The 18,320-nt window shown below is 41.5% G+C and overlaps 1 protein-coding gene across 1 annotated transcript in view; it reads left to right on the forward strand.

Annotated features, from left to right (window-relative positions):
- LRRC28 (leucine rich repeat containing 28) overlaps positions 1-17,283 on the forward strand; it is a 280,795-nt gene extending 263,512 nt beyond the window's left edge. The window contains exon 10 of the mRNA XM_069222770.1: positions 16,302-17,283. Within this exon, the coding sequence (XP_069078871.1) occupies positions 16,302-16,374 (73 nt within the window). The 3' untranslated portion in view covers positions 16,375-17,283. The remainder of the gene's footprint in view (positions 1-16,301) is intronic.
- Positions 17,284-18,320: the final 1,037 nt, after the last annotated feature.

An 18,320-nucleotide genomic window follows, 5' to 3' on the forward strand; every position in this document is an offset into this window, starting at 1 on the left:
ACTAGGCAATGGTTTTGGCGTTGGTTACCCCGTCTAACAAACCTTGGGAATAGATTTACACGTTGATAATCCTTTTTAGCACCTCCCCCGAGAGATATTATTTTGCTTTGTTAACTGTAATTTTATATACATTTGTAATGTTATGCCTGTATGCCTGATGGTTGCCTTGTGGGATAGCTTATGTTCTATACAGTAGGTCTTAGTTGGTTATGGTGAAAAGCAAATAATAAAGATTGGTTTATTGGGAAAAGGTATTTCTGATGCCATAGGTCTGATCTGTTTATTACAAAAGGTTCTAATAAAAGCAATAGGCCTGGCTTATTTATTGTGAAATACATTTGTTAAAGCCAATAAGCCTTTGATGGTGGATTGTTAACATATTGTATTAGCTGTTACATGATGATTGCCGCCTTGTATGCGCGTCAGTGTACCTTAGTTGGGTATGACAGTAAGCCAGTGAAAAAGATTATAGGTCTTATTGGTTGACTTGGAAAAATTGTGTCCTATTCTAAAGGTTTGATCTTGTTTACTATGAAAAGCCATGATAAGACAGCACCAGTAGGCCTGACTTACTTATTGTGAAAAACATGTGTAAAAGGCAGTATGGTTTTAGGGTGGATAGCTGTGGCACGGTGTTAAAACCTGTTGGCAGTTTTTTTTGTTTCATGATAGATTAATGTAGCAGGCAAGGGTTGTGGTGTTTGGTGACACACTCAAACAAACCGTGCGGATAGATTTGCAGTATGACAATCTGTATTAGGCTGTCTTAAGAAGGATTTTATATTGTTTGGAGAACAGTAGTTTTGAACATATTTATAATTCTATTACAGTATACATGATAATTGCCCCATTGGAAAACTGAAGTTCAAAGCAGTAGACCTGGGTTCCTTAAGGTGACAAGTCAATGATAAAGGCTTTAAATTGATTGGTTCATTAGGGACTGTACTTCAGGCGCCACAGGTCTGATCGGTTTATCATGAAATGTTAGAACAAATGGAGTAGGTTTGATTTGTTTATTATGAAACACATACGTTAACACCACTAGGCCTTAAAGGGTGGATTTTTATTGCACTATTTTAAAGCCTGCAGACATGTATTTTGTTACATGTAATCTAATATATTACCTTTGTAGGCAAGGACTGTGTTTTTAATTAACACCTTTGATAAACCTCAGGATCTGCACTTCAGTCATTCTTAGGAGGCCTGACAGGTTAGTTGGCAGCCAGGGTCTCGTAATAAAACAGGTTTTTAAAAAGTGCATTCATATTTAATTGTATACATATAGAGGGGCCTTTGGTCAACCCTCTTCTGCCATTGTTATGCACGAGTATCCTTTACACTATGCTTCCATCTATTACTGCCTGGGTTATGGGCCATACCGCTTCAGCCATTGACTATTTTGCCCTGTGAGTTCACATCTTCCTGAAAACGAGAATGCTTTAGTGACAGTGATGTTGGGCCTGTCCTTTAGTTTCCCACTTTTTCTTTTTATATGCAATTTTTCATTTCTTTCGTTCTCCTCTTTTCGTGTTCATTTTTACAGCGTATTAAAGTTTCACAGGCAGTGCTAACGTACCACTTACTTGCTGATCATTTCATCTCCTGTACACCTTATCCTGTGCGAGCACTGCCTCTAAAACAGGCAACCATCAAGGAATGCTATTGTCCACGGTGTATTACTCTTTTACCATTCCCAGATGGCCAACATGTTGGTTTAAAAATGGTAGCCATGCTGGAACTCTAAAATAACAGTACACTACGTAAATAACACTATAAGGCTGCTATGTTTCACTTTATTTATTATTGCAACAGTATGCTTGCCATGCATATGTTGTTGAGTTTGTTGTGTGTGTTTTATTGTGGTTGTATAACTGAATGACTGCAAGAAAGAATCAGTGAGTGAATGCATGGATGCATAAGAACACACGAGTGACAGAATGCAGGCACCGTATTGTACTGTAATTGCACTTGTATGTTGGCGTATTGAGTGCTTATACCCATCAATGACTAAAGAGTCCCTTTCATTTATAAGCTAGACATATCGACATTGCTTTTATTTATTTTTTAAAGTTACCAGTCTTTATCGAATTTTCAGGTGGTTACAAGTTAATTAGATAAATGCCAAGCAGTAAAGCCAAACCTTTTGCTCTTATTCAATCAGGCCTACCCAGCCGTATGATCATCATATGCTCGTCAGAACAAAAGAGCTATCCTTCTACTCTACTTGCAGATATGCGGCCCTCTTGTATATTGATAGTTAAACATTGCTATTGCAACCGTCTAAAGAATGGCAAAGAAAACACTGGATGAACAAACCAAGAAAGAACAACTAAATATCACCGGTTCTTATCTCATCCCTGGTGAAAAAAAAAATGTTAAAAAGTGCTCGCAAGCACCTATTCAAACAATATGAAATTGTTCGCCGTATGTGCCGGGAAGCCAAACGTAATGCCCATGTTATTTGTGTGTATGTGGTGAAGTAAGGCAGGTATACTTGTGTAATGTAGGAATAATTGTGTGGCCATCTCTTTAAGTCAGACACAATCAAAAAGCTCTTCCTGGATGCAATCCAGTTGATCTTTAGCCTATTAATCACCTGGCCATACATGGCTAATTTGTGCATTTCCTGAACCCATGCTTCTATGTCTGGGGTATATGGGTTTCTCCAGAGTCGAAGCTTTGCTGTTCCCAGAGCATTTGTGAACCATCTAGTCATGTGCTGCATGATGTCTGGGTAATCCGGCATATCATGTAAGAGTGTGGCCCAGCTCATGAGCAGGCCAAGAGGTCCTCAAGTGTGTCATGTGCCACCAGAACGCTCCCCAGTAAGGTGTTAAATGCGAGCATTTCCAAAGGATGTGCATAATGGCACACCCCTGGATGTAGCCCCATGTCATGTAGCTGTTTAGGAGTCCAGTGCCACCTGTGAAGTATCTTAATGTAGGTACATTTAAGCTGCCCTTTCCTCAATGCTTTGTCATGAGTGGTCAGTAGGTCAGCCCACTCATCATCAGGAGAGTGACAATGTAGATCGTCAGTCCACCAGTTTTTGAGACAACACAATGCAGGGTTAGAGAATAACTTGTCAGTGAATGTTTTGTGGAAGTCTGACACTATTCCCTTAAACAGTCCCCACTTAGACAGGTTAAGACAGAATGAAGAGTTGGTTAGGACTTCAGGTAATAAGGGGTGTCACAAGCAAATGCAATGTCATATTCTTTGGAAGTTCCAAAAATAACTCCATAGGAGGTGGAAATCTTTTTGAGCCTCCACAAAAGTTTTTACCCTGCTGTTTAGGAGGATTTGATCAACTGAGCGAATGCTCGTGTGTATGAAATGTTTCCAGATGGGTTCTTAGTCCCCATTGTAGAGCCTGTCATTTCCCCACAAAGGTGCCGCTTTGTGTATAGTTAGGTCGTACCGCAGAATTAAATGCCCCTATTTCTATGTATAAATGATTGTTTTTACATATTATTTTTATTAGACAGGTGTGGACATTTATGACCTGTATATAGTGGATATAGGGAACATTCACCTGCCCACAGTGGTCTTTCTATTGTGACCCATCAGGGAACAGCTGGAGGTGTAGGAAGTTGTAGCACAGAAGTGCTAGTGGAAGCGCCAGCCAATAGTGATCGATGTGAGAGAGGTGAAGTCTCCCTCCATCCCCAGGCTCTTAGTTGCAGCATAGAGTTTATCAATATTAAGTCTAGGTATGCGCCCCGCCCAAATGAATGGTTTCATGATGGCCATGACTACTTAATCATATTGTTTGGGAATTGTAAAGACAGCATCGCAAATAAATACTACGAGCAATACATTACTTTTGTTTTAAAACATTTGTGCTCTGCCCCACAGCGACAAGTCGAGTGCAAACCATTGCTGCATGTCTGCCTTGATCTTAGAGATCAGCGGATTAATGTTGTCTTCTGTCATATTAGTAAGCCCAGTATTAATGTAGATGCCCAATCATTTCATGTTTTATTGTTTACAGTGGAAAGGATGGTCTAGGATAGCCTCCATTATTGTTGAGTGTGTGAGATGCAGCACCACACAGTAACCTCAGTGGATTTTGTAGCCCAAGAAGACCCAAAAGTTCAAAAACGTGGTCATAAGGTACCAGAAAGATTGTTGAGGTTTGGAAACGGTGACTACCATGTCATCTGCATAGTAGAAGATTTACAACCCCTGCCACCACCCTGATCCCTCTCCCCAATTCTGCAAACTCCTTCTATTCCCTGATTCTGCGATTCTGCCATATGGCAATCACCAGTGAGTCTAGTCTCGGACAAACAGAAGAGGAGAGAGTGTTCCCCCCTTCCTTGTCCCTCTACCAATCTCAGACTCCGTTGAGTAATGTCCTTTGCAGCTCACTACTGTTGTGGGGTGCATATATAGCCACCTAACAAGTTGCAGAAAGTAGTCACCTAATCCGAAGCTGCGTGGTATGCTTAATAGGTAGAGCCATTCCACCCTGTCAAATGCCTTCTCTGCATCTAGTGAGAGGGCAGAATTGTCAAACTCATCATCCTTCACTAACCATAGATTGTGGGCCAGCGCTCTTAGGTGTGGTGAGGTGTATAGCCCACTTGGTCCCAATGTTTCAGAGTGAGCAGAAAGCATTGAAGGCAGTTGGCCAGCACTTTTACTAGGAATTTTATGTCTGTATTTAGTAGAGCTGATAACTGGCACAGTCTGAGGGGATTTTTACTGTGTTTCAATAACAAGGTAATCTTGGCCGTGTTCATGTCTCGGAGGGGTGGCAAGCCAGTGCAGATTTCTTGAAACAGTTTGCACAGGAGCTGTACTAGTAAGTGTTTATTGAGTCAGTAAAATCCTGCTAGATATCCATCCAGCCCCAGCACTTTGTTATACGGGAAGTCATTAATTACCTGGTGAATTTCGTCCTCTGTTATGTCTTGCTCTAGGGTGTGCTGTTGATCGTTTGTCAGTTATGGTATAGCGAGGGGGAGAGAAAACAATCTTCAGCTAACCCACAGTGTGTGTGTGTCCCCTGTATGTAACCTTTTATAAAGATCCCTGTACGTATCTACTACGTCGGTGGGATGGACCACTAGCTGTTGCAGGCTGTTCATGATTGCGGGTCTTGTCCTCTGGGCTTTCTGCTTTCTAAGTTGGAAAGCCAGGAGCCTTCTCCCCTCTCTCATAGTTTTGTTGCCTACGACAAAAGAAGGCCGCCTCAGCCTGGGATGTGAACAACTGGTTCAGTTCTTGTTTTGCTCCTATCAGGTTGTGTAATATGGACAGGTCATGGCTTGTGTTGAACCTATCCAGCAGTACTTTAACTGGAGCTTCTAGTCGGGTTGAGGCTTCCCTCACTTCCTTTTACAGATGGCAGATTCCTTCAGAATTTCACCTCTCACAAGCTTTTTCCGTCTCCCACACCACCTGTGCGGACTCTACGGTATGCTTGTTTTCTTCCAGGTATGGGTGCAGCATGGCTGCGAGTTAGCATTCTTCTGAAGATTGCCAGTAGTAGGCCATATTTAAATACCACTGACCCGACAGGAGTTTTGTGAGCTCAAGATTGAAATCGTATTCTGATCAGCTAGCCCATTCAGAATAATGGCAGTCTACTATGCTTTCCTTCAAAGATGGCGCCTTCAGAAAGTAGTCAATACGGGAGCTCATCCCAAGGGGGAGAGATGTAAATGTACCTCCAGGGGTTGTGGAATTAGAAATCCATCAGGAGATCACAGAGTAAGCTGCTGTCAGGTGTGCGGTATGAGGCAAAGAATTGTGATTTATCTAAATGTGGGTTTGGGAGACTATTCCAGTCACTGCCTCATACAATGTTTGTTTGTGGGTGTTGTAGAAGTATGCAGGAGATAGCTTTAAACATGTTTGTCTTATGTGTCTCAGGGAAATATATGGATCCCACTAAAAGGGTGTGGTTCTTCAGGGACAATTTGATTATAACATATTAGCCAACAGGGTCAGTCCAATGTTCAAACAGTTTGATCGGTAGACTCTTCTGTATCAGAATAAACACTCCCCCTTTCCTGTATAGTCTGAGGGGGACACAAGAGGGCTCATGGGGAGTTTGTATAGAGGAATGATATTCCAGATCTATCCACTTTCTTCATAGTTTCTGACTTTCTACATCCGACGGACATGTCTTTTAGATGAGTGCTACGTCTGGGTGCAACATGTACAACTACGTCAGTATTTCCTTCCATTTATTTAAGGAAATGGTTCATTCCATTCTCATTTAGGACGGTGGTTTTAAGGCTGTGTGTGAGGCACTCGCTCTGACGGTGCTAGAGGAAATAAAGTGGGACGATTAGTGAAGATGGAAATAAACATGCTAAATAACCGTACGTGAGGGGAGCCTAAGGTTACAAGCACGCCCAGAAAACTGTGGCAAATATCGCAGAGCTGTGGATCTGTATTTGAGGAAAAGGAAATTATCCCCAAGTGTATCTGTGGACCACTTAGGACTGTGGCAAAGTCAAAGAGTGGGACAATCATGTAACCCAGCAGCATCCCATGGAGTGTAATGTCTGATTGACACCCCCCGGCGCCAAGATGTCCTCATTCACTCTGTGCACACAAGGGGAAACTAGCAGTATGACCTCAGCCTGAAGGCATGGCCCTCAAAGAGATCTTGCTTGACATGGATGCCGCTGGAAAATAAACACCTTTGTGAAGGGTGTAGGAGAGAAGATTCAGTCCCAGTGACTGGAAATCAAGTCATTATGAAAATAGTTTAACGTACAGTTTTGTAACAAAGGCTATGAGGAGAACTGAATGCCAGAGTCATAATCGCCACTTTACAGAGTAGGAGATGCTCAGTGGCTTTGTCCCTGAGAGGGCTTCAGTGGCGAACATGATTTGGCACTGTGTTGTAAATGTTTCCTTGCACGTTTGCACTTTGCACCTGCAAATCAGTGCTGAGTGCCCTCCTCCAAGCGACAGTTGAAATTCTGGAGTTACAATTCAGTGTCTAGGTGGAGCAATGTAAATCTCTGGACCATCCAAAGAGTCCAGCCAGCCTTCCAACTCCCCTGGAACATCGTATTCCATTGTGTTGTCTTGTCGGGTAACTAGCATGATAGTGGAATCCAGTAGGCCATATCGAACTTCCATTTCTTGAGCCAAGAGCGAAGTGATAGGAATCTCTTCCTGCATTGGAGTGTTTCTTGTGAAAAACCATGTGTGATAATAATCCTCAAATAACCTTGCTCAAACGGGCCATGTTTCTTGGCATCCTGTTTAATTTGTTGCTCTTGCTGTTGTCTCAAGAAGCTGGTGGGGTCTGTCATCATTCAACGACCTCTGTGATTTTGTCTGTGAGCTCTCTGGAACTCTAAGGGCAGGATGAAGGTAAACTTGGTGAAGTCAGGGATGAAGCGCGTCTGGATTGCCGGCATGTCTGCATCAGCATTCCACACCAAGATGACCAAGCCCCCAAAGTACAAAAGAATAGTATTATGTTCCAGGGCAGAGAGTAACAGCCGCTTGTCATGAATGAAAAATGGAATCAGGGATGGTCATCGACATGTGTGCTCCACTCACCGAAAAGAGTGCTGCATCAGTGATCAGGTGGAAATGTGAGACTGCAAGAAACATTCAGGGGAGAATCATATAACCAGTAGACTAGGTACCTCGTCACAAAAGGGTCGTCCCACCACCTAGTCTGTGTCTGTCCTTGCAGGTGTATGATGCTTCTACTCCTCTTATTCAATAAGGTAGCTGTGCTACAGATGGGCTGTCTGTGTGCCCTCTCAGTGTGCCCAACTGTGTGCGACTCTTTCGAGTAGTCCAGTGGGCATGTGTTATTGTGGCTCATCAAAGAGGGTCCAGTCCAGAGTAGCACCTCCACTCTTGCAGTTTTGCAAACAAATAATATCCAGTATGGCATCTGTCATGGCGTGTGGCAGCTTGGCAAGCTTTGCCTGTCTGAAGCTGTTCATACGATTGTGCCGGTGGTTTGTGGGATGTCTGTGAGCTCACACCATTGTCCGCATCTCGTAACAGTTGAGAACACGAGTGGAGAGAGATGCTAGATGGCATCAGGAGCGGTCACCTGCCTGCTGCTCTTCCCGAGGTTTTCCATGTTAAAATAAATTCAACTGAATTGAAGATACTTCATTGCTTGGAGTCCTCATTTTGCTGCAATCTGGCGACGATTCTGCCAGCCTCAGAGCCTGGAATCCCACGCCCTCCCTTTCTGCTACGAGTAGTTTCTTTTGTCATTCTCTTTGTGTTTCACACCAAAGGACATAACTTCGTGAACATCCTACAAAATAGATTTTTCCTATGCAAGGTACTGTAATTTCCCTTTGTTTTGCAAGGATAGGAGGGCAACAGTGATGTGAAGACATAAATCTAATGAACTTGATTTCTGGATGCCTTATAATCGCTCATCTGTTATAAAAGGTGCCCAATGTTGTCTTATTTGTGCACTACTTCACAATGCTGCTTCTGAAACTGTACCTGAGCCTTGAGCCAAGTAGTGATACTTCTACTCTTTTTGGGTTGTTATTTTCCATATTATTCTTTTGTCTTCTTTATTTTTCTTCCTTTCATTTAACATCATGCAAGCAATGCATCCTCCTCCTTTTTTAGAGTTGCTTGGTGAACCGGTCATTGAATGGAAAGACTGGCATTGGTTGTTTAACATCTACCTTGGTGCTATTGATGCACAACATTTTCGGGCGGAAAGGAAAACTATCAGAGCACAGTCTTGGTAGGGAAGGCCAACACATTTTTGATCATTTACCTGTTTGTACTCCACCTCAAGGAGAAGAACTTTATGAATTTCAAGAAGCTGTCCTAAAATTAGAGACGAGATTTGATGCACAACAGAGTATTGTTGTCAGACCGTTAAGTTATTTTCAAGAGAACCAAAGCAGGATGATTCAGTGGAATATTATGTTAGTGTTAATAATTTTAGCAGCAAACTGTGAATTTGAAAACTTTACTGCGCAGCTTATACAAGACCAATCTGTGGTAAGATATCATAATAAGGCTATCCAGGAGAAGTTACTGGCCTTTGAAAGATTGTCTCTTTTTGAAGCAATTGATGCTGCTTCTGTAGTTAAGTCTTCAGAGGCAGAAGTGAACAGGGTCCTGTTTGTGTCCCTGTAGATGGCAGAGGTCTGGAAGGTGTAGCTACTTAGAAGTTCAGAAATGTGGGCCCCGTAGTAGCTTTTGATTCTAAATTATTGAAGATTCCAGACAGATCGTATTCTGTGATAGAAAAAGAAATATTAGAATGTGCTTAGGCTATACAAACATTCAGAAATCTATTACAGGGAATGCATTTTAACTGCAGATCTTAGTAGGCTTTCTACAAAATTGTTAGAATACAATTTTTTGGTAGTTTATGTGCCGGGTTTCTGTTACAAAAGAGCGGATTTACTTTCTCGATTTCCCACCATGGATGAAGCTTGAATGGTTAAAGTCATTTTGAACAATGTATATAAGCTTGATTTTTAAAATCAGCCAAGCATTTCCAAATCTGATTGGATGGCAGCACTGTTACCTGACTCTACGTTGTGTAAGGTTTCAAAATTTAGCATTGATGGTTGGCCTAAAGAAAGAAATCTTGCAGGTGATCTAAAGAGTTTTGCAAATATTTATCCAGAACCTTCCCTCAATTATGGAATTGTTTCAGAGAATAAAAAACAGTTCCTCCTTTTTCTCTTACAGGCAAATTATTAGATTTAGTTCTCTTAGGGCATTTCGGAATGACATTGCAAAAAAGTTTATGTGAAACGTAATCGTGGCCTGAAATGGATTTTCATGTTGAGCAAAAAGTAAAGAATTGTGAAACATGTTGCAGAGCAGATAAGCATTTATCTATTAGAACTCCTCCTGTGGTAGCTGTGGATTTGCCTGAGAATACCTGGAACAAGGCGTCACTGGATTTCCTAGGTCTGTTTTCATCTTGCAGTGATAAATATGCTTTGGTTCTCATTGATAAGTGGTCTAAATGGATTGAAATTGAGTTTGTAAGAGCACCTAACATACACTCTGTGATTATTTTTCTAAAATGGATCTTCTCATGTCAAGCAATTCTGAAGAAATAAATGTGTTTACAGACAATGGAGTACAATTTACTTCTGACACTATGGTTAAGTTTCTTAGTGAAACAGGCATTTATCATATACACAACAGTCCTTATCACCCCAATAGCCTTATGGACCGTGCAAATAGACTTATTGGTAAAAGAATAATAAGTTTAGCCTTATCCAACAATCTACACCCTACAGTGGCTGTTCAAGACATGTTAAATATCCATCGTGCAAAACCGCATTGGGCTTTCTCCTTTTCAAGCACTAAAGGGGTGCACTCCTTTCACTTTGGCAGGACCGCATTGGGTCAAGAAAAACAATATTTCATACAATTATCAATCCTGTATGGTACAAGTGAATGAATTGGTAAAACGGAAACAGCTGCAAATGTGATCAAGGTACAACTATTCAAAAAGCGTTCATTTTACTGATGATAAAATGGGTGATACTATAGGTATTAAAATACTTAGTTTAGTCACGAAAGGTCGTGTGAAATTCCTGTTACTCCTGTTACCAATAAGGATTTGGGAAAGGAGTTGTCAATAATACAAAAATCCGAAGGGTGTTGGAAATAACATTTCAGAAGCAGTCATAAGAACCCATTTCTCTTCTTAACCAACAAGTTTTGGGCACAAGTGAAAGTGTACGAACCACACCCAACTGATGAAAGACTTTAACTTAGCTCCCTAGTGTTTCTTTCATTACTGAGGCGGTCTCTGATGGGTTAAGTTGTCTAGTCTTTTTTATCACATTGTTAATTTACATTTTTCTATGTTTTAAATTTCTGGTTGTAACTTACTTTTACTCCATGTTGCCTTTCGAAATTGTTACAAGGTTTATTATACATTATGTTCTTTTGTTTTTGTGGGAAAGGGAGGTGTGTCATGGTTGGTGTCTGGCAGCTCAGCAAGTCTTGCCAGCCTCGAGCTGCTTGCCTGTTCTTGCTGGTGGCTAGTACGCTGTCTGAGTTCATGCAGTCGGCCGCTTCTGGTCTGTTGTAATGGTTGAGGACGCAAGTGGAGAGAGAAGCTAGATAGCATCAGGAGCATTCGCCTGCCTGCCGCTCTCCCCAAGGTTTTCCATGTTAAAATAAACTCACCTGAATTGAAGATACTTCATTGTTTGGCGTCCTCATTTTGCACCAGCATCCTTTGCAGTCCTCTTCTACCGCCATGGATAATCTGGTCACAGTACAATGATGAAAGAAGGGACCACCGTTGCAGCCCAGGTGTCAGTCACAGGTAAGTATTGACTCCAACTCCATGCTCCTGTCACCTGAGTGAAGAGAAAGGGTAGATCATCCCAATCGCTGGTGGTGGTTGATTCAATCTGGAGCCCCAGTGGTGCATTCTTCAGTGCAGACCTTACCGCAGTGCGGGCATCACCACTAGTACAAGTGGTCTCAGAGGAAAGTTAGGAATAAGGGCGCTGTGTTTTCCACCTGCGCACCAGTCCGCCACATTTCGCCCAGCAGGTCATAGCTGCATTTACTGGTCGGGATGCATGTTATTGATCTAAAGGGCGCAGGTCACAGAGGAGCTCTAACTAGAGACCACCATCTTCCCAAGCTCGTAGCTCTGCCCTCTGGCATTGCTAATGCCTGTTTTGTTTGTAGTCAGTTGGTGTAGTTTAGCAGCAGTTTAGTAGGTGGACTGTAGCATTCCCACATCTGCTATGACCTCGGAAATCTTACCAGGCTTCATGTTTTTCATCTGCCTACCTTGTTCTGGGCATGAAACTTTGCAAACCAAAAGTTTTTATTCTTTAACTGTTGAACTTAGAAAGATACTGTTTCTGTTTTGAAAGGCTAAATTAGTAATGTCTTGCTTATTTCTCTGCCTTTATCTTCTGTAAAATCACAAGATTCCACGTAATGCCCCTTGTTTTGTTCAATTTTGGTGTGTGTGTGTGTGTCTTAAACATCTTCAGAAGTGCAATTTGAGAACTTTGCAGCAATATCTCCTGCAAGGTTGTGGCATGAAATGCACACTCTAGAACTTAGCTGTCCAGCAGTAGGCTCCCAAAATACTGAACAAAAAGATCATGTCAAAAAGTAGAGTTCTAAAACATCTGCAGAACAAGGTGCACACTGCCCCTTCAATGTATTTCTTTCTACTCAGTGTATTTATTTGGTGGTAAATTACATTTTAAGGGGTCTTTTATGAAGTAGCGTAGAGCATATTCCTTGATCTTCTGCAAGCAAACATATGACACATGTACTTCGCATTTCTTCCATACCCTTGAAGTTGCCCCTTAGCACCTTTGAGGCTATTCCAATGTGTTTAGCTCCTTGAAATGAATCGGTCACCTCAAATCCTCTATTTCTCTGAAACCCACCAACCCCATAATATATATGACTAATCAGCCCTTGCCGCAGTCTGTGGCTTCTTTCAGCATTTGAATTTATGGAACTTGTGATACTGGTCCTCAGTTGATCCTGGGACACCTGTTGCGTTCTGAGTGCAAACTTGTAGTGCGATGGAGCACATCTACTCTTGTCAGTACTCAGAAGCAGGATCTTTGAAGCAAAAGAACCTACTGCTGTTGCCACTACTATCCCCTGGTGCTCTCAGTCAGTGCCAGGGGATTAGACTCATCTATTTTTGGTCGCCATCTGTTTCTTCAGTACCTGTAGAAACTTTTAAAGAAAATACCACAAAACTAATAAACATTGGAGGCCCATGATGTGAGAAACTCAGCTTAGGTTTCATTACTAGAGTGTGTTGTGACTTTATGAAAACGAAACTTAATGCAGCTTTAAAGGACAGCTGCCAAAAGTTGCACAGTACGTTTGGAAGGAACCCTATGTTCTCTACTTTTTGATTGGAAAAAAGAAGCCAATAAAAACTTTATTTTGTTGACAACTTAATTATTTTATTCATTTTTTGTCGACCTTTTTGGTCGCATCCTTTTCACTTTTACTCCAATTAGGGGTATAAAATAAGGAGGCCAGTTTTCTACTGGAAAACTGATACTAAATGAAACTTTTCAGTACATTCGAACAACCACTTCCCTTTCATTAGCTTCTATTACCAATGTTTTTCAAAAAAATATACCGGACCCAAATGAGTGCAATAACCAGAATACCCGGTGTTCATTACCTTCATTTTACAAAGAGGAATGAAGCCCAGCAGCCTGCAGCTCCCACTTCCTTAAAAAAAAACCACTTACATAGCCCAAAACATGAGCATTACTTACAAATGTACAATGGGATTTTACTGCATATAAAAATACTCATCCTCAAATGGAAGTGAAACAAAAGACTTAAGCCATAAGTATTTACACTCCAGCATGCAAGGAAACAATACATTATTAGCAGCAGTCACTTGACCCGTATTGGTGTTTTTTTTAAAGATGGAACAACAAGAAAAAGGAACATTTCATAAATAAAATATTTCTCTAACCTTTTGGTCTGTGTAATTGTCTTTTTTCATTATGGAGGTATGACCTTCCGAGCGTAACACAATACTCTAGGTATGCCTTTCTAAGTGTGCATCAGGGCAGCATTGCTTCCTTACTTTCTGTGAGTTAATCCTTTTCTTATGCATCCTGTTTATGTCGTTGCTGTTTGGTTCCGTGATGTGTGGATGCTACGCACGTGTCTTTTAAATGCCTCGTAGTCTTCCTATGTGCATTCATTTCTTCTTCCTTTTAGTCCTAGAATTCCTGCCACGTTTTATCCTTGTTTGACTATTATTTCTTTTCTTTTGACTTTATCTCTTCTAAATGCTTTTCTAAACCCTTTGCGTTTCTAGTAAATGTGACTTCCTCATACGGAGATTTTTCAAACAATGGCAAAGTCAACAGTTTTGCTGATGCATGTTTGCTACTTTCTCTCATTAACTACAATGATATTTTTTGTGTTATTTGATCAGTGAGTAGGGAGCATTGCTCTTTTGGTGTTGTACATATTTTAGGATTTCTATTATGATCCTTCCGTGATAGGGATATATTCACTCAACCTCACAAACCTGGATTTCCCGAAGTGCCCTAAATCCATAAGTATTCAGTATCTCTGGTAGTTTTATTGTAATGTCTACAAAGATTTCCTCAATTTGTCTTTTTAATCTTGAGCAGCTGGTTAAGACATGACGTTCTTTATCAGATGAAATATCCGTTTCGCATATTGTGTGATAGCCTAGCTAAAAAAGCTAAAGTACTAGATGTCTGCATGCACAGCCCCTTAACATTTTGTGTGCCAGTTAAATGGATGAGCAACATCCATTAAAGACATTAGGTTGCTATATAGATTGTACGGTACGTTAACATTAACAAACATTTGATCTGATATGTCTACTTCTTTCTGTTTCACTATCAAATGTTCAGTACACTTAAACTGACCCATACAGATACACACTAGCATCCCTCCAGCTCCTGTGTTTTAGTTCTAAATGAAAATCATGTTGTCAGAATAATTAGTTTGAATTGAATCTTGTAGAAAAAAGTTATATAATTTTTAGGATGTAATTAATTGTGTTTGAGCCAAAAAAGGCTTATTGGGCTATCCTGTTGGACAAAAAGGTAAAAATAGATCAGTTTGGAAACCAACAAATTACCGCCAATAATCATGGCTATTTACCTCTTAACCATCTGTTAAACTGATGTGGATTCCTTAACAGTCCACTGAGGCTTTGACCTCTCAGGCCACTTTGGGGGTCCGCCAGGCCTTGGAGCATCAGCAGCCCTGTTTAAGCCATTTCTACCCTACGTTTATTTTCACTCTAGTTTGGAACTTTTTATTTAAACAAGCTGTTTGTTTCTTTCATAGTTTTTCTAGTAAAATTCTCAGTGTTGTTACAGTGGCATACAGTATGTAGTATTTTTCCTACAAAACGTGGTTTTATAATCCTTTGCAGTAAACATTTTGACGGTGTTGGTGGCACCTAGCCTGATAGATCAAGTCCCGTGCAGTAGCAATGGGTATAGTTGAAAGTCTGTCAGCTGGCATCTTGATGAGTTATCAGTTAGGCAAACTAGTAGTGCCTGAGCAGGTGGCAGGCTGGCAGCCATTAGCTGAAAGAGACTCTTTGTAATCACATTAAGTCTGAAACAGATATCTATTTACACTACCAGTGCCCACCCACACCCTAGTTTGTCTCATCTAAGATAACAAGACTGCAAGTGCCTTGGATGAACTATATAGGTAGCATAAAAGAGTGGCGCCTACCACTGGATCATGCCCCTAGCCCAGAAGTCTCCAAACTTTTTAATGCCGCGCCCCTCAGTTGAAAAATAAAAATCACTGGGCCCCCCTTCAGAATGTTTCACAAATAGTTTATAAAGATGGCAAGGTTTAAATAAGACTAGATATATTTAAACATTGCAGGGAAGTACTGTTGCCATTTTAAAAATGCAATAACATGTTTCTGCTTAAAACAAAACACTGTTATCTGTGAAATGCTTCTTTTGGCCAGAGCCTGTCGACCCCCCTGGGATCACTTGAGGCCCCCCAGTTTGAAGACCCCTTCCCTAGCCCATGGCACCGGGCACCAAATGCACAGTGTTACTGCTACTCTGGTTGTCAAGCTTAAGCTGCTAGTTTGTAGCTGGGTATGACTGCTGGGCGCCTCGGATTTTAGGACCAGTAACCCCCTTCACAACTCTCCTCCTTATTTTTCTGTTGCCGTCCTGTCAACTAAAAAGAGCCCTACTACATCAAACAGTAACTCTTAAAAATAATCTTTCTACAAGCGGCCTTAAGCCTTCCTGCTACATGTTCTACATCTCTCCGTCAAAACACTACATCTGTGTTTGGCAAACCTGACATCTGGCGCCTAATAACTCTTAAAACTGTTTAGTCAGATTGGCATATTAGCTTTCTGGTACATGTGCTCTGCAGAAATCTACCGCTGCCCTCCGTTGTTCTGGCCCTTTGAGCTTTGTGTAGCATCATTGTTCAGTCAAGGTTTTCGAGCTGCAATTCCCGCTTGTGTATAGACTAATAATCAGAGTATGTACCAGGGCGCAGCTGCTGCCGTTGGTTCGCATCCAGGACGTAATGGAGTCAAGGTGTGAGACCCGCCAACCGAAACCTAACTCTTAGAGCCACAAATCCCATGTGCCCGATCCACACGGCGTTAAATCAACAACAAGGCAACCTGTTCCTGTCTAGCAAAGCTAAAAGTAAAAATGTGATCTCACGCCAACCCGTCTAATCCTCCTCTTTTCATTGTCCCGAACAATCGTTCTGCGGTGGGCGAAGGCCTTTCAGCTTAATCGTGCACTGACAACTGTGATTTTCTTTCCTTTTTTCCCTAGGCGAACAACTGTCAGTTTTGTGGCATACTGCTGCTCCACCCTGTGTCTGCAGACGTTTGACTTGCTGAGTTGATTACGGACACCAGAGCTACTGAGGAAAACCGCCTGCTTCGAGCCGCCCCGGTCTGCATATTCTGCATTCACGTGCTCTGGGATTCTCATCTAGCTGTCATGGCCGCAGCGTCAGAGCCATGGATCACTCACCCGCGTCCCACCCCTCTGCGTTTGTAAGGACTAAATGAAGAAACTGAAGTATAATTGAGAACCACCGTGTTCCTTCTTTGTGAATATGATGCGCACTCGATTGCTTTTGCGCCCATGTATCTCCTTTCTTAATCTCTTTTATATGGGATAATCGGTTACAGCAGCTCTACAGCAACCCAGGGCCCTGCAGTACAACCGTGATATTTTTGGAACATTTTAAAACTATTCCAACCCTTTTCCCCTTTGATATTTCATGCTGACTCGACAATTCTATTGTTGTGAAAAGTAGAGCGAATTAAAAAACACCTCAAAGTAGAGGTCCATGGAGCTCTTACTGCTTGGGAACTGGATGCTTGTGCGTGGTCAGAGGTGGGCTCTCAACATAAGTGGGGTCCTCCCCCGTCCTTCCATAAGGTTCGTTGCAAAACACAGTAGTGCACCAGTGCAGAAGCTCCCCCCAAGACTTGATTTCTGAGGTTTTGGCTCTCAGCTGTACCGAAACTGAAAAACCTAAGGACAGAATAACATGTTACATACACTCAGTTACAAATAGTTTCGGATCTGTCATGTGCAAGTTGAAAGAAAGCAGTCTTTTTTTTCTCCAAGAAGGGAAATCTTCTGTCCATGATACATATAATAAAAAATAAAAAAACTGGTAATTTCTCCAACTGTTTAAGTGGGGCTCTTAACTCACCCTTAAAGCATGGGACAATGCAATAACAGGGTGTTTGAAAGTGAAATGTGTTCATGTATTGAAATTAAAAGGAAACAAAACTAATACATGTTGTGATGCTGTATTTATCATTTCTGACTCGCTGGTCACTGCACTGAAAAGAGCTTGGGGAGGTTCCAGCACACCTGCATGGGTCGTGCTTTGGATCATAAAGCTAAGGTTTGTTTTCTGTATATTAGGCAACTGGTTCTTTATTATCAAACAAAATGATTATTTTCTTATTGTCCAGTAGAATACTGTCATATGTAAATCTCAACACCCTTCCCATCATCACTAGCCTCTGTTATATCCCATGATAGCGGCTGATTGCTTTTTTAATTTTTTTTTAAAGAAACCTTTTTGTTTTCAGGAAAAAAAACAATTTGTCAGCACGGATTAATTCACGGAATAGGTGGATCATGAACATATAGAGCAACTAGGCTCTGAACACCCTGGGCTTCCGGTGTAACCCAATCAATACCAAGCTCCTGCTCTATGTACAATATGTGTACTGTTATACAATAAAATGGGTAAACCACAAACGCATAGTATACATCACAGAACATATTAGCCTGCTAAACATGTTTGTGTCCTTAGCTCCGTTTAGGTTTACTCACATTCAGACCTGAGAAGTAAATCCTTTCCCTAGTTATCAACAGTTTGGCCTGCCTGCTGTATCCAGTGTGCTACAATCCTCTGTCTGGCTAGCAGCAGACCAGTGGCGTAACATAAGCCTCCACAGTGCGTGGGGGCCTGTCAGCAAAAGTGATAGGTGGGGGCCAGGGGGAGGCTAGAGAGGGGAACACCCCTGAAGGTTTGGTACGCCACTGTACCAGACATAGGAATGTGAATTTGTAAATCATTCAACCTTTCCTGGGGTTCTTTTGCAAGCCCAAAATACAATGACCTATGATCCTCTTATGCTTCATAATATACCCTTCTACTTCCCATATCATCTGCACTTCTTCTGTCCAAGAGGCGTCCTTGAGCACACATTTGGATTATCCAGAAGACCACAACCATTTCTACAGAAAACAAGATTTTTCAACCCTTGAACATTTTAAGCTAAGTGATGGTGGATTAAGCTTTCAGAAGTTATAGGG

Source organism: Pleurodeles waltl, chromosome 3_1 (assembly GCF_031143425.1).
Source record: "Pleurodeles waltl isolate 20211129_DDA chromosome 3_1, aPleWal1.hap1.20221129, whole genome shotgun sequence".
Classification (NCBI taxonomy): domain Eukaryota; kingdom Metazoa; phylum Chordata; class Amphibia; order Caudata; family Salamandridae; genus Pleurodeles; species Pleurodeles waltl.